The 13,532-nt window shown below is 45.3% G+C and overlaps 7 protein-coding genes across 7 annotated transcripts; 3 read left to right on the top strand and 4 right to left on the bottom strand.

Annotated features, from left to right (window-relative positions):
* Positions 1–16: 16 nt before the first annotated feature.
* CSN9 (Csn9p) lies at positions 17–529 on the bottom strand (the record flags this gene model as incomplete). The annotated part of the gene is made up of 1 exon (XM_037282690.1): positions 17–529. The coding sequence occupies one exon, from the start codon at positions 527–529 to the stop codon at positions 17–19; it is 513 nt and encodes a 170-aa protein (XP_037138585.1).
* A 94-nt stretch (positions 530–623) lies between these two features.
* NVJ3 (Nvj3p) lies at positions 624–1,964 on the top strand (the record flags this gene model as incomplete). Its single annotated transcript, XM_037282689.1, has 1 exon — positions 624–1,964. One exon carries the CDS (start codon positions 624–626, stop codon positions 1,962–1,964), a length of 1,341 nt encoding a protein of 446 aa, XP_037138584.1.
* Positions 1,961–2,710, bottom strand: PUS5 (pseudouridine synthase PUS5; the record flags this gene model as incomplete). Its single annotated transcript, XM_037282688.1, has 1 exon — positions 1,961–2,710. One exon carries the CDS (start codon positions 2,708–2,710, stop codon positions 1,961–1,963), a length of 750 nt encoding a protein of 249 aa, XP_037138583.1.
* A 265-nt stretch (positions 2,711–2,975) lies between these two features.
* On the top strand, positions 2,976–7,412 carry SCC2 (cohesin-loading factor complex subunit SCC2; the record flags this gene model as incomplete). Its single annotated transcript, XM_037282687.1, has 1 exon — positions 2,976–7,412. The coding sequence occupies one exon, from the start codon at positions 2,976–2,978 to the stop codon at positions 7,410–7,412; it is 4,437 nt and encodes a 1,478-aa protein (XP_037138582.1).
* A 117-nt stretch (positions 7,413–7,529) lies between these two features.
* On the bottom strand, positions 7,530–9,032 carry SAS4 (Sas4p; the record flags this gene model as incomplete). Its single annotated transcript, XM_037282686.1, has 1 exon — positions 7,530–9,032. One exon carries the CDS (start codon positions 9,030–9,032, stop codon positions 7,530–7,532), a length of 1,503 nt encoding a protein of 500 aa, XP_037138581.1.
* Positions 9,033–9,550: 518 nt separating this feature from the next.
* Positions 9,551–10,987, top strand: CDC1 (putative lipid phosphatase CDC1; the record flags this gene model as incomplete). The annotated part of the gene is made up of 1 exon (XM_037282685.1): positions 9,551–10,987. One exon carries the CDS (start codon positions 9,551–9,553, stop codon positions 10,985–10,987), a length of 1,437 nt encoding a protein of 478 aa, XP_037138580.1.
* Positions 10,988–11,028: 41 nt separating this feature from the next.
* Positions 11,029–13,530, bottom strand: SEC10 (exocyst subunit SEC10; the record flags this gene model as incomplete). Its single annotated transcript, XM_037282684.1, has 1 exon — positions 11,029–13,530. The coding sequence occupies one exon, from the start codon at positions 13,528–13,530 to the stop codon at positions 11,029–11,031; it is 2,502 nt and encodes an 833-aa protein (XP_037138579.1).
* Positions 13,531–13,532: the final 2 nt, after the last annotated feature.

Genomic DNA, 13,532 nt, shown 5'->3' with positions numbered 1-13,532 from the left:
AGAAAATGCATTGTGATCAGGAGGGCGGCTGGCGTCCCAGGATGTCTGTGTGTAGCTTTCGGTGCCAGCGTTGCAGGTCCTGGATCAGCGACTCTCTGGTAGTCGGAGGTGGCGGCACGATAAGCAGCTCTCGTTCGCCGCCATACACGTCTCGGCAGTCGAACCAGCGCTCGATGGTCGCCAGCTGCGCTGGCGAGTCCAGTCGCACCTCGAAGACCGCTCGCAGCCGTATCAGAGACTCCTCGATGGTGCCGGTGTCCCGGATCCCGCACTCCTGCTCGATTAGACCGTAGGGAAGCTCTCGAAGGCGTTCGCTTAGCGATATGATCGAGAGCTGCTGCAGTTTGCGCAGCATTCCGGCAGTCATCGGGATATCTTCCTGTATGTGCTGTACTGTTCCGAAGGCGAAGAGCTCCAGCACTTTGCGTCGCAGAGGATCCGTCTCTTGAAGCCAAAGCTCCTTGTAATGGAACCGCTGGGGGCTCTCCAGCAACTCGACGAACGACCGGTCCATAGCGGTGCTTTTCATCTGGCATTCGTTGTCGATCTACGTGTGTCTACGATGGGCTTAAACGCGACGCTAAAGACTACCACTGGTGCAAACTTGCTGTACCACCGACCGTATGTCGACAATTCTCTACAACGCAAGCTCGAGCTTGGTGCCCAAGTTCCAGAGACACAACGTGCTGAGGCAGCAGCGTGATGCAACGCCTGGGTTGTCTTCATCGCTTCATGACGAAGGCATCGACAGACCTTCTTCTAACGGACAGGACGATACACCGTTCAAGAGCGGCTTTGCGAAGAATTCAGATGGCTATTTACAGGAACTATGCTGCTCAGTGTATCCTACTTCTCTGCATCAACGAATACGTAAGCTGGATTCGATGGCAGATCTCCCGTTGCAAGCGTTGATGTCGCTCGTGTGGCAGAATTTTGTGACATCGTGGTATGGCGTCAAGATCCCGACTTGCGACGATCTTTTCATGGCCCAATTGTTCGACTTGACTCAACTAATCGCTGGCCGTTTGAAATCTACCGACCTGGAGTGCGAGCCTTTCATTGCCGATGACCTGCCGTCTGTCCTATCGGAACACATCCAAGCAATGAGGGCTTGTGTGCGCGAGGATGATGCGTTCTATCGCTATTGCCAGTTAACCTCGTTCGAGGAGGGATACTACCCTCAAGTGCTGACAAACTACGTGCTAGCAACTGTCCCTGCAGGCTCGAGCCTGCAGACGACTTTTCTGCAGGCGCTGTTCAACGAACTGCTGATGGGGAAGATAATGGACAGAGTATCCGAGCCCTATTTTGCTCTTTCCGCTATCAGCAAGCTATGCCGTAAATTGGAGGCCAGAAGACGAAGAAAAGATAAACAACCGAAAGCTGGGCCAGTGGATAGGATCAAAAAGTGGATCGCGGCTGCCGGTAGGACAATTGCACTCATGACTTCCATGGACAAATCAGCAAAAAAGGCTCTCGAGCTACCGCTCGCGTATACGAACGTATTCACTCTCATCTTCGTGGACCTGCTGAAGCTGCCTGGCAGAAAACCCTACTTGTACGCGGTTGGAAAGACCCTACAATACTGGTCAGCCAAGTCCAGGTCTGTTGATGCTGTGTTCCAAAACCTGTTCTTCAATCTCATCAAACAATGCGTGTCAATGGAGACGAATATGCATCGCCTGCTTATATTGCTGAGAGAAGGATTATTTCCTGAGGACAACAAAATAGGCACGGGAACAGTTATACCCGAAGGCGATGAGTTCGAAGATTTTAAGCGCACTTGTGCTGACGACCTGTGGCAAGCCGTCCACGCCTACAGACTGGATTCTGTCCTTGGCGTCGAAGAAAAAGACGTGACAGAGATCATCGAGATAATTTGCAGGGACAAACGATGCAATAAACTTCTAGCCTTTAGGATAATAGACGCTCTACTGGCCCGCACGAGTTACCTTTCCGCCTAAAGTCCGATGTCACTCGAATCATTCAGTAGCACCCTTTGTATCTCTGGGATAAAGTTGCCCTTGCTGTCGACGTACTTAGAGTCCCAAAGCTTGCCATCGTTGTTGTATATCATCGGAATCAAATGCGCTCTTCTTTGAAATCCCATCACAGTTTTAATGCAGGCTGAATGGAGAGCGATCTGCGTCGGCTCAGTGCCTGGCACCAATATCCCCCCAAACCTGTTATCGTTTAGAATCGGTTGTCCAACGCCTTGCGCCAAATGCCTACGTATCTGATGCTTACCACCCGAAACTAGCTCGAGTACATAGCACCTTTCGTCAAAACGTCTATATTTCGTGACCATTCCAAGGCATTGGATGATTCCCGAATCGCCTGTGTATTTGGGATGGATCTCACCGTCGCCCACCAAGGCAACGTACTTTCTTGTCATCTTGAAACCTTTGTTACCGCCTCTTCGTAGGTTTTTAGAGAACTGAATCGCAGCATTCTTGTTCTTCACGATCAGCATACCACCTGTGACGCAAGCATCAAGCCTATGGACAGTCCTCCATTCCAGACATCCGCCTGGCCTGTCGCCGTATTGCCGTTTCAATTCATCCAACACCACCGGAGGCTTCGACTTGTGAGGATGATGAGCGTACTGCTGTCCCATATCGCCAGGCTGGGAGAACATTCCGTAGGGCTTGTTCACGATAAAGTAGTTATTGCATTCAAATACAATTGGTAAACTTCTCAGCTTGCTCATGATCCAGCTCTTTCTTCAAGCGACCACCTTTGTCTATTACACAAGCTGTATTATGGTGGGTTTTTTTCCTACAGTTGAACCTGATCAAGTACTTACCACTTAAGAGTCTGAAGAAACATCTATCGAAGGGGAAGTAGCCTTGGATTCGGACTCTATTTAGCTGGTACTCAACGTGCCGGGTGGTTGGCCGTATTTGGGACTCGTTGGAGGCTTTAAGCGAGGGGTTGCGAGACGGTGGTGAACAGACAATAGCTACTTGGCGGCTATGCCAGAAACTCCCGGAGAAAGCAAAGAGATCGCAAAATGCCTGGTTGAGGCTGTTGGTCACGATCCTGTGAACTATCTTGTTCCAAAGGACGGTCTTTCCGATTTGGCAGATCCTTGTTTTGTGCCGGCTCTTGGCTTAGAGCAACCGTTTGCTTCGTTAGCTGACGGAACAATTCCAGAGATGAAAGCGATATCGTTCCATATTGCCGATGAAAGCGGTCAAAGATTAGCATTCAAGCGTCCAAGAAGCATGACCGTGCTGGCAGAGCCGTCTGGCGAGGGAGCAGACTTGTATGATGGTCTGTCGCCATTGGCTAAGATGTGTCTTGATGCAAACGACTGTCAGGTGTTTAGAGAAGATATAAAGGAGTCACAGCCTGCGAATGCCTCAAGGCCAATGAAACGCAAGTCTGAGGCCTCAGAAAGGTCCGATCAGGTTAGAGAAACAGACGCGGAACCCCCTGCAAAGCGATCGAAAGGAGGTTCAGGTATCACGATTAATGGAGTAGACCTGGGAGACAAGTATCTGCAGGAATTTGCTTGTGTCTACGAGTCCTTAAGCGAGGGTCCCACATCAAACACAGCGAAAGCTGCGGAATGGTGGCAAAAAATTTCAGACGAACACTTTGTGCTCTCTGAGCCTTGCTTAGCAAGACTCGAAATTATTCTCAATAGCATTGTGTCGATCCCGAGCGCTTGGGCCAAAGTTGAGACTGAGCGATTGATTGAAATTCTCAAAATCCTGGTCGGTAACATAAAATGTGTGAAGCTGGTCAACGAGGAAGGTGCTTATAATTCAACGTTAAACAAGATAGCACATGTTTCGATAGGTCTGATATTCACTCTGCTTATGGTATCCAAGAATGACAACAGGCTCTCTCTTGAACAATTTGTGCTGGAGCCAATCGGTTTCCTAGCGTTCTCGCTGGAAACTATCAAGGACAGCCTAAGCCAAGATTGTCGGCAAAAAGAATCAGTAGTCCCATTGCAGCAGTCGATTGCTCGCCTAGCCGCTTACATTGATAGAACTTCCTATTTGGACGACTCGCTGGCTTTTAGAATTATCAGCTTGTTCGCTGGTCTTCTTATGGAAAGCGACCTTAACTTTGGTAACGACATGCAACTTCAAAACTGCTGGGAAAACATCACTGATTACAGTAGGAAGATACTCGTTTCCCTTTTCAGAAAATATCCACAGCACCGAGAGTTTGTAGTCGAGGAGCTTCTTTCTCAGGCTGAAAACACTCCTTGCAAGAGGAACCAAAAGAATCTCCGACGGGTCGAGGATGGCATCTTTGTTACTGATTTTACATTGACGCTCATTCGAATGTTAGAAAATCTAAATTGTTTGGAAGCCTGTAAGGCAGACATAAGTGACGCAAATACTTCAAACGATGCGCTGATATTGGTGACTGAAAAGTATCGGCAGAATATCGAACTTCTGAATGGCTTTGGAAACCAAGTGATTGATACAATATGGGGAAAATTTCATCAGAGCCCATCCAAATATCGCCATGTGCTTGAGAACTACCTCTTGGACCTGGTTGCTTTATTACCTTACCCATCGTATGCTATATCAGAGCTTTTACTCGCTCAGTCCTTCGGGAAGCTGCTGACAGAACTTACAGCAGCGCAGCAACACCCCGCCAATGTTGAAACTATCAGCTTACAAATACTCGGGACGGCGGGTGCCTGTATTTTCGGTATTAAATGTGCTACTCGCCCAAATGAAGGTAATAATGTCATAAGGTTAGTCAATTACCCAGAAAACTTGCCTCAGTTCATGGAATCATATGAAAATTGCTTAAAGTTTTGTCTTTCAAAGCCAGATGAGAAAACTAATGTGGCATACTTCTGGCATCAGACTATCGGGGCATTATTGAAAGCGATTGAATATACGAAAGATGATAAAACTCAGAATGAAAAGATAGCCAAGCTGGTGATGAATGAAGTCCAAAGAGCACAATCATTGTTGGGCAACAATACTTATGCCCTCAAGGTAGATTATCCGGATATCAAGCGCAACTATTTCTCATATCTTCATGCTTTCGAACTCATAAATTATTACGAGTTGTATCTGAAACTACTCCTCTCGCTCTTAGAGAGTGAGAAGATAAAGATCAAATCTACCGCCATCAAATGTCTTTCAATGTTGGCCGCCCGTGATCATACTATTCTTTCAAGCCCTATGATCAAAGTTACGATTGGAAAGACCTTGGAAAACTCACCTGCTTCGGTAAAAGACGCAATCCTTGATCTCATCAGCATTGGATCGTCCGCTGTTGAATACTACAGGCAGCTGAATACTAGTTTTGATGATGAAAGTATACTGGTTCGGAAGCATATCCTGAGAATCAACGAAAAGATATACTCTGAAACTGACTCGCAAAGCATTCGGGCTTTTGTGGCATCAAGAATAATGCTAAGGCTGGAGGACGAAGAGGACGTGATTATTGAAATGGCAAGATCAATATTGATGAAGAGATGGATTTTTTCCATTACAGAAGAGCAATCTGTTGAGCGTCAGCGCGTTGTCTGTGATGATGTTATCAACTCGATGGCTGGTGTTGTCAGTTTAAATGACAACTGCTCTCGGCACTTCGAATGGCTTCTGAACTTCTACTTATTAAACGAAGAAATTCTTTCTCCGAGAACTTCAGAGGAAGTCAAACAATGCCTGAGTAACCTGACGGATGTTCTGGTACAAAAAATAACCGAAATTGAAGGCCTTTCAGACTCTGGTGAGGAAAAGATTGAGCAAGGTCCGCTGTTGAACCTTCTCGCTAAATTTGCCGATTGCAACCACTCGTTCATTACAAAGAATCATATTATTGCATTATATCCATACCTTATTTCAGATGAAAAGAGTGACCTACAATTTCACATTCTACATGTTTTCAGGAGTACGCTGGATAAGTTGACAACATTCAAATCCAATTTTCTACTAGATCTAGAGACTGCTTTGTTGAGCAGATTACCACGAATGAATGTTAAAGAGATTAATGAAGCGATGCCTCTGCTTTGGCGTGTAGCTTCTCGTAGGAATGACTTTGGAAGGATTTTAAAAGCATGCTCCTCTTGCTTCCAACATTTAAGTCCCTACATCAATCAGGTTAGCAAAGATTCGAATATTATTCCTGAAGGAAAATTACAAAGACTAATTTACCTAGCAACAGGTTTTGCTCGTTACTGTCGCTTCAGTCAGGCAACTGGCAAGCCGCATTTTATCAAAGCAGATGAATCCGTCTACGCCTACGTTGCCAAGCGTCTACTACTGTTATCAGGTGAAGGAGTGCCGCATATTGTTCGACGCGTGTCGGTCAAGAATTTAACGCAGCTATGTGGGAGTCATCCTAAATTGTTCAACTCAAGACCGATTCTCGCTTTAATCGATAAAGAGCTGAATGAAGATACTTCAGATATAAAGTTTGCCATATTGGAAAGCCTGTACGATTTTTTCAAAGCGGAAGAGCGCGAATCCATCATGAAAGCTGGGGTCAATTGTTCTGTCTCCTCGAATGAAAGATTGAAGAAAAAGTTTTTGAAGGAGAAGAAGATTGAATCAGTCAGCGACGGCGTGTGTTCTGCCCTTGTAACTCGTTTTTTGAAGCCAATTCTGACAGCTTGCTGTTCAAGTGATGTGAAATGCTCTTTTATCGCTGTTAAATTACTGAAATTAACCCTTCAATATGGTTACATTAATCCCTCCCATTGCCTGCCCACTGCAATCGGTCTTGTTGCTTCGACCAATGAATATATGAGTCTTGAGGCGACGGATATTCTAAATGAGCTGCTCGAAAAATACGAAAATATGGTATTTAATGGTTTTGCACAAGGCTTTAAAGTTGCTGTAGAATATTCCCAGTTAATTCTCAGAGAAGACTATTACAGAAATGACAGTTTTCTGAGGAATCTGCAGAAAGTTACTGGAGCTAGTAAGAAAGACGTCGCTAGATTCTTCAAAAGTGTTTTTAAAGTTTTGAAAATGCACTTTAACCAAATTGAAGCTGCTCACCTGAGTGAACAAACCGCAAGCTACATCATCTACTTATGTGCAAATCTTTTCCATTTGACCTTCCCATCCCAGTTAGAATTGGTCGAGGTCCTTAAATCTATTGAAACACTTATAGATCACCTAAGTGAAATATTGAGCGACCAGGTTGATGAGCTAGAGGGCTCTGAGGTTTCTCCAAGAGTCAAGCAGACACTTTTGGTTTTACTCTGTCTGAAAAGATTAAAGGCGTGTCTCATGGTGGAGTACGGTCTGAAGACGGACGTTACAACAGCTGGAAGTGCCTTGGAGCTCAAAAGAAAGCAGTCTACAGTAGCCTCAAGGCAAGCATATCTGCGGGAACTAGATGAGATATTTGCGAAACTCAGACAACCGGTCTCGCTTGCCGATATTGATAAAATAGTTAAAGCGTCAGGTGTATGAGATCGACTAACGATTGGCGTACGTACAACTTGCTTCATATTTAACGTCCGCGTCGTTTATAGGCAGAAGCTTCAGTGTTGTGTCCGCTGTGAGGTTATGAGTGCAGGTCGGTTAAAATTACTCTTGTTTCTTTCTCTTCTTACGAATAGGTGGTGAATGAATATTAGTATGAAGCTTCTTCAGTGTCTGATCCACTCGATCAAAACCGTTTGCGCCTTTATCGCCAATGGATGGGGCTTTTCTTCTATTATCATCAGTCTCGCTTGTCACCTCACAGGACGCTGACGATACCTGGTGTCCGGCCACCAACGTGAATGGGATCGGCACCTTGCGCTTGAATACTGCAACCTGGTCTGCTAAATGAGGATGATGTTTGAATTTTTTTGGGACATTGTTCATCTGTTTCTTCCAAGCATTTCTCTCTGCCTGCGAGACTTTCACAACATATGGCTTCCTCAACGGTTCGGCAATTATCGCGTATCTAGCATTTGCAACCTGAGGATTTAATGTTAGTTGGATGATGATCGAACCTCTGCATTGCTCCTGTCTTTTCTGTCGCCTGTGTGCCCTGATTTGATCCGCCGACAGTCCTTCCTCTTCTTCATCGGACGAGCTGTGGTAATTAATAATTTGTCGCCTATCGACTTGATTGTAAACCGCTGCTAAGTCTTTCGAGGGATCAATCCTATTTCTCTTATGATTTCTAGCAAGCATACTACTCCTCCTTTTCATAGCTTCGAATTTTTCGAGCATGGAGTCTATGCATTGTTTCGTAAGTTCTCTCTTTCTCAGAATTTCAGCTTCATCATTAAGATCGTTCACGACAGTCACCTTCCTCAAAGTAATCGGCCAATGTATCATGTCAAGCTTTTCACGAAGCAGATGAAGCCTCTCAGCTTCGGCTTCGCTCTCCACCACGTCCATTTCTAGCATTCGAGTTTCCTGTTTAAACATCAGCCTGTGAAAGGAGCTGTAAACAGAGCATGGAAGCAGATCCTCGCACGCCTCAGGGCTTAATGGTTCCAATCCGTGCTTCTTAATATCCAGTATCATGCTGCTGATCTTTTGAGTCTTTTCTTCCAAACCGCACAGCTCATCCCTGTCAGCCGCATTTTTCTCCCCCGGTGTCCGCGACTGTCCATTCACGGCTTTTACAACAGGTTTTCCCGTACTCACCAATTTGAGATGCTTGCTTGGAGGTATTTCAAACTCCTCAACGTCAAAATTGAATTTGCTAGCTTCCTGGTCGTCCGCATTCTTCTTCGATCTTAGACTTCTCGCTACATCCGAGTCACCTGCCATGCTACTCAGACGCTTTTTCGACGCAGACCAAAGACGCCTTTCACCTCTATGTTTTGCTGACTTTATATAGCCTTTGTCAAAGCGATGAAGCTGTTCGCGATGGAGATAACTTGAAGAGTAAGACGCTTCTAGATAACAAGCGTCAGATAGCGGTTCAAACTTTGTAGCGACTAGTAGAGTGCATTCCGGCAGCCGTAGAAACGACGGATCCTTGAGACTTTTGAAATGTCTGTCAATTCTTCTTGAACTGTCCAAGTCCAAGGTATTGACGAACTGGCGCAATAGTCCTGGTCGGTTTCGCCAGCACTCTAGCGTCATCTGGCGAGTTGAGCTTTGCAGCGACAAGAGCGCTCTTCCGGGGGTTCGAAGAAGCACACAGGCCTCCCTATAAGCAGGAATCCTCCTTTCTTCGCTCGACTGCTGAACGTTTGCGTCACCTCGGCGGCTAAAAAGGAATGATCGACGAGCGACACGGATACCAGCTGGGCCATTACTCTTCCAATCACACCCGGATAAGCCCGCCGCTGAAACCTAGCATTCCTCATAGCCGCCCATCGTCTGTCCAGCTCCTTCCCAACCGTCGCGGAGGCATCGGACAGCACCAAATGCGGATCCCGCCGTCAAATCAAAGGATTGCTTGGTAATCGGAGCCTCTCCAAGCACATATCGACCGATCTGAAGGCTTCAGACGATGGTTTAGGCGTCCTCGAAGTTCTTAAAGAAGCCCGCCAACAAACGTATATAATGCGTAGGGTTATAAAGGTTAACTCACCTTAGTCAAGACCACTTAAGAGCCAGGACTAGAAAGGTTGAGAGGTGCTGAAGTTGAGCCGGTAATGTCGTCTAGAAGTCGGTCCAAGAAGTTTGCTCCTAAATCCAAGAAAGTCGAGGACTCTGATTACGAAGAACCGGGACAGAAGAGCTCCCTGTTGTCGAAAGGGAGCGCTGGAAAGAGAGTATACTGGCGGCATCTGCTGCTACTGCTGAGTGGATGGCTTGTGTTGATCAATTACTATGAAAGAAGTGTTTTACGAAGGGCTATGAAGAAATGCTCGTGGGAAAGATGGGAAGAATGGCCTAATCAGGTACAGGCTCATCGAGTCAGCCTGTTTGCTGATCCGCAGTTGATGGACCGATATTCTTACCCTGGTAGACCGGGATTTGTGAACTATCTGACAGGCTTGGTACTGGATAACTATCACCGACGGAACTGGAAGTTTGTACAGTATCACTTGCAGCCAGACACGACGTTTTTCCTCGGAGACCTCTTCGATGGCGGGAGATACTGGGATGACGATGAGTGGTTTGACGAATATCGCAGATTCAACGATATCTTCCCTAGAAGGCCGGGCAGCAAGACTGTCGCGACGATCCCAGGGAACCACGATATTGGATTTGGTGATAATGTGATCGAAGGAAGCCTACGGCGTTTCAAGACTTATTTCGGTGAGACCTCTTCTGCTATAGATCTGGGCAATCACACGTTCGTGTTGGTGGACACCATCTCTCTCTCTGATAGAGCTGACCCACAGATTGCGGCAGCTCCTAAAGCATTTCTTCAGGATTTCGCTGAAAAATCGCATTCGCTGCCAAGGATTCTGCTTTCGCATGTGCCGTTGTACAGAAATCCCAACCAGCAGCAGTGCGGCGATAAGCGTGAAAGCAAAAGCCCTTTTCCGCTGCAGCAGGGTGACCAGTATCAAACGGTGATTGACCAGGATCTTTCTCAGGAAGTTCTGGCGAGTGTCCAGCCACAGATTTTGTTCTCGGGAGATGATCACGATTATTGCCATATTACGCACTCGTATCAGGCCGACGGAACGTCGAAGACCGCAGAGGAGATTACAGTCAAGTCTTGTGCAATGAATATGGGTATCAAAAAACCCGCAATTCAATTACTGTCACTGTATAACCCCGATGCAATTCCAGCGAATCAGAAAACTTACCAAACCGAAATATGCTATCTGCCGGATCCATACAAGGCTCTAAAGATGTATATACTCGCTCTGGTTTTATCTGCCATATGGCTGTGCCACATCCATTTGTTTCCGAAATCATTCAACCGCAACATCGCTCGGCGGCTGGAGAAGAACCCCAGATCAGTAGACTCGCCATTACCCATGCCGGTGAGTGCTCACATTAATACAGTGAGAAGTCACAAGTCGTTGTATCTAGTGCAGGAAGATCGCTCGTTCGCGAATTTGCTGATCAATGCTGGCATTTCCCTGATATCGGTCCTGTTGATCTTTACCTATTATTACAAGATTATATGACCTAGTTAGACATAAAGAACATACTTCCTATTCGTTTAAATCTATTGTTTGAGATTCAGCTTAACCCCTGCGATAAACCTCTCATGAGTAAAGTCCTCCCTGTTGGAGATGTATGCAGAAATTATATCTTTATTCATTTCTGCCAGATGGCCTTCCTTGGTTAGCGAGTCCAGTAGATCAGGCTGAACGGTGAACAAGTTTGCCATTTCCCTGAGAATTGCGAATTTCTCATACAAATTGGGTATGCCCCATTCTTCAATTGCTGTTTGATATCCAATGATATCTTTGGTGACAATGATACCTCCGGTGGAGCTCACCTGAAATTTACCATAATGACTCAAGAGAAGTTCGTAAAGGCCTTCCCCGATTTTGGTGAGAAATGACTCCAGGTTTTTGGATTTCAAATACAGCACAGCCTGAGAGTAGAGAGTATTTAAGATTGAGACTATCTCAACTGCCGGGAGAGTGTCGTGGTCTAACAATTCCTGAGTTTTAGGGTAAAAGTCCTTCTTCTTTTGCTTTGCGAGACAGTTTTTGAATTTCGTTAGGTATACTTGAATCAAATCCTCCAAGATCGTGTTAATGAGTAGTTCACACCTTTTGATCTGGTTATTTGTTATTTCGGTGATTTTATTTTTAGTGGAAGGCGAGTTGGTCAAAATTGGCAGAAAGATCGCTTTCACGGAGGCTGACAGGAGACTCAGAATCTCCGAGCTTATTGAAATGTACTTCAGGAAAAACAGCTCTTTCTCAGATGCACCAGCGACGTCCATTCTGCATACATTCGAATATGCTATCTCTAAGGCTGTCTCGATATATGAGCTGACAATACCTGTAAGCATCACCTTCAGGAGTTCGTAGCTATAACTACTAGCTTTGTTTGGTACCAATTCCATCACCCTTGCAATCGATTCAACCACACACTTCAGCATAGAGTCAGCATCCACCAGACGGAATAGATCGAGGTCATTGTCCGTTAAATCTCGATTTGAATCCGAGACAGCCGCTCGGACTGTGTTATTGCTGTTAAGAGAATTTGAGCGATTCACTGAATTATTACGATTTATCCCCAGCTTATCGGCATCTATGTGACTCTTGAAGAAGTTATTCAGTTGGCTTAATTTGCTTCTTGTGGTACCAGTCAGTTCCTGTAGTTCCAAATTGTTCTCCAAGCTATTGTTTAACTTGTGAACCAACGCTCTCGAACGAATTTCCTTATCATGTCTTAAATTCAGCTCCGAAGTCTTCTCAAAGAGGATGGACTCTAAGCTCTTCTTCTCAATGTCAAAATACCTCGAACTGTTATACACATACTTGGCAAACAAATCAGAACAATTTTGTTCAATGGTTGCTGATATAACATTGTTCTTGTCGATCTCCAAAAGTTGGAAATACTTAGATAATTCCTCCGTAAACCTTCTCACAAGAGTGAAAAGAGCATGCAGCATTCGCACGTAGGCCAAATTTGAATACGGGAAAGTATATTTGAGCAAAAGATCAACTTTCGGTTCAATTCTCTGGGCAAAAATGCGCTGCATGAATAGTTGCATGACGTTTGGAGCTCTTTGTTCAAAGACTCTCTGAACTACCTTCGATTCACTTTTCACAACAGATACAATATCATCAATTAGATCCATCATACTTTTTTCATAGATGACGCCGTGCTCGTCTGGGTTCGTTAGCTTCGCTTTGAATTCATCGCTCAACAATATTTGGCTGGTCTCATAGTTATCGATTACTTTAGTATCGATGAAATACGCGTGCTGGTTGATGAAACTTTGAATCACATTGACACCACCATTGAACTGGTTTAGAATTAACGCAATTTCATTCAGCTGACTGAAATTGTTCTCGCGATAAGCTTTGTTGAAACTTTCCAGCAAACTCGTTTCCATCATTTCTGAGTACTTTGTAATTGCTGAGGCCACTTCAACCGTTTTGGGTATAGAACTCGTCTCCACTTTCTGGGCGAGAGCCAAAAGATTCTTTATAATGACTGCAGCTTGTGCCTTCTTCCGCCAGTTAGGTGATAAACGCAAGCTCTCTAAGTAGGAGCTTTTTCCTAAAGCACAGAATGCATTATATTGAACGATCAACTCCACAGATTTGATGTAGACTTTCTTGCGTCTTATGGCTATCTCCATCTTCTCACCCAGAGGCGATACGGCCTGAGTGACATTGGTCAACTGATGATCAACATTCTCGTACTTTTGAATCATGTTCTTGAGCTTCGACTGAAGTTTAATGATGTCTTCAGCATGCTGTAGTTCCTGCGAGGACACCTGTTCAGCGAGCCGTATCTTCTTCTCGGAAGCTTCCTCACTTAAAGAGCTCAACTCTTTCAGAATAAACTCGAAGGTCCTAATGTAGGGTTTAGGAGCCAATCTTTCAAATGCTGTGCTGTTGCCATTCCGTGACGATCCCCTAACAGCATGATCTTTGCTGAGCTCTTCAACAAACTCATTAACGGTCAGTCCGCCCAGGAAGTTACTCGATGTGAGTAATTTACGCCATTTAGGATCCAGTTCGTAGATAGAATTCATTC

This window comes from Torulaspora globosa, chromosome 3 (assembly GCF_014133895.1).
Source record: "Torulaspora globosa chromosome 3, complete sequence".
NCBI lineage: Eukaryota > Fungi > Ascomycota > Saccharomycetes > Saccharomycetales > Saccharomycetaceae > Torulaspora > Torulaspora globosa.
Note: the sequence above shows the minus strand (reverse complement) of the source record. Positions and strands in the feature narration are given on the sequence as shown.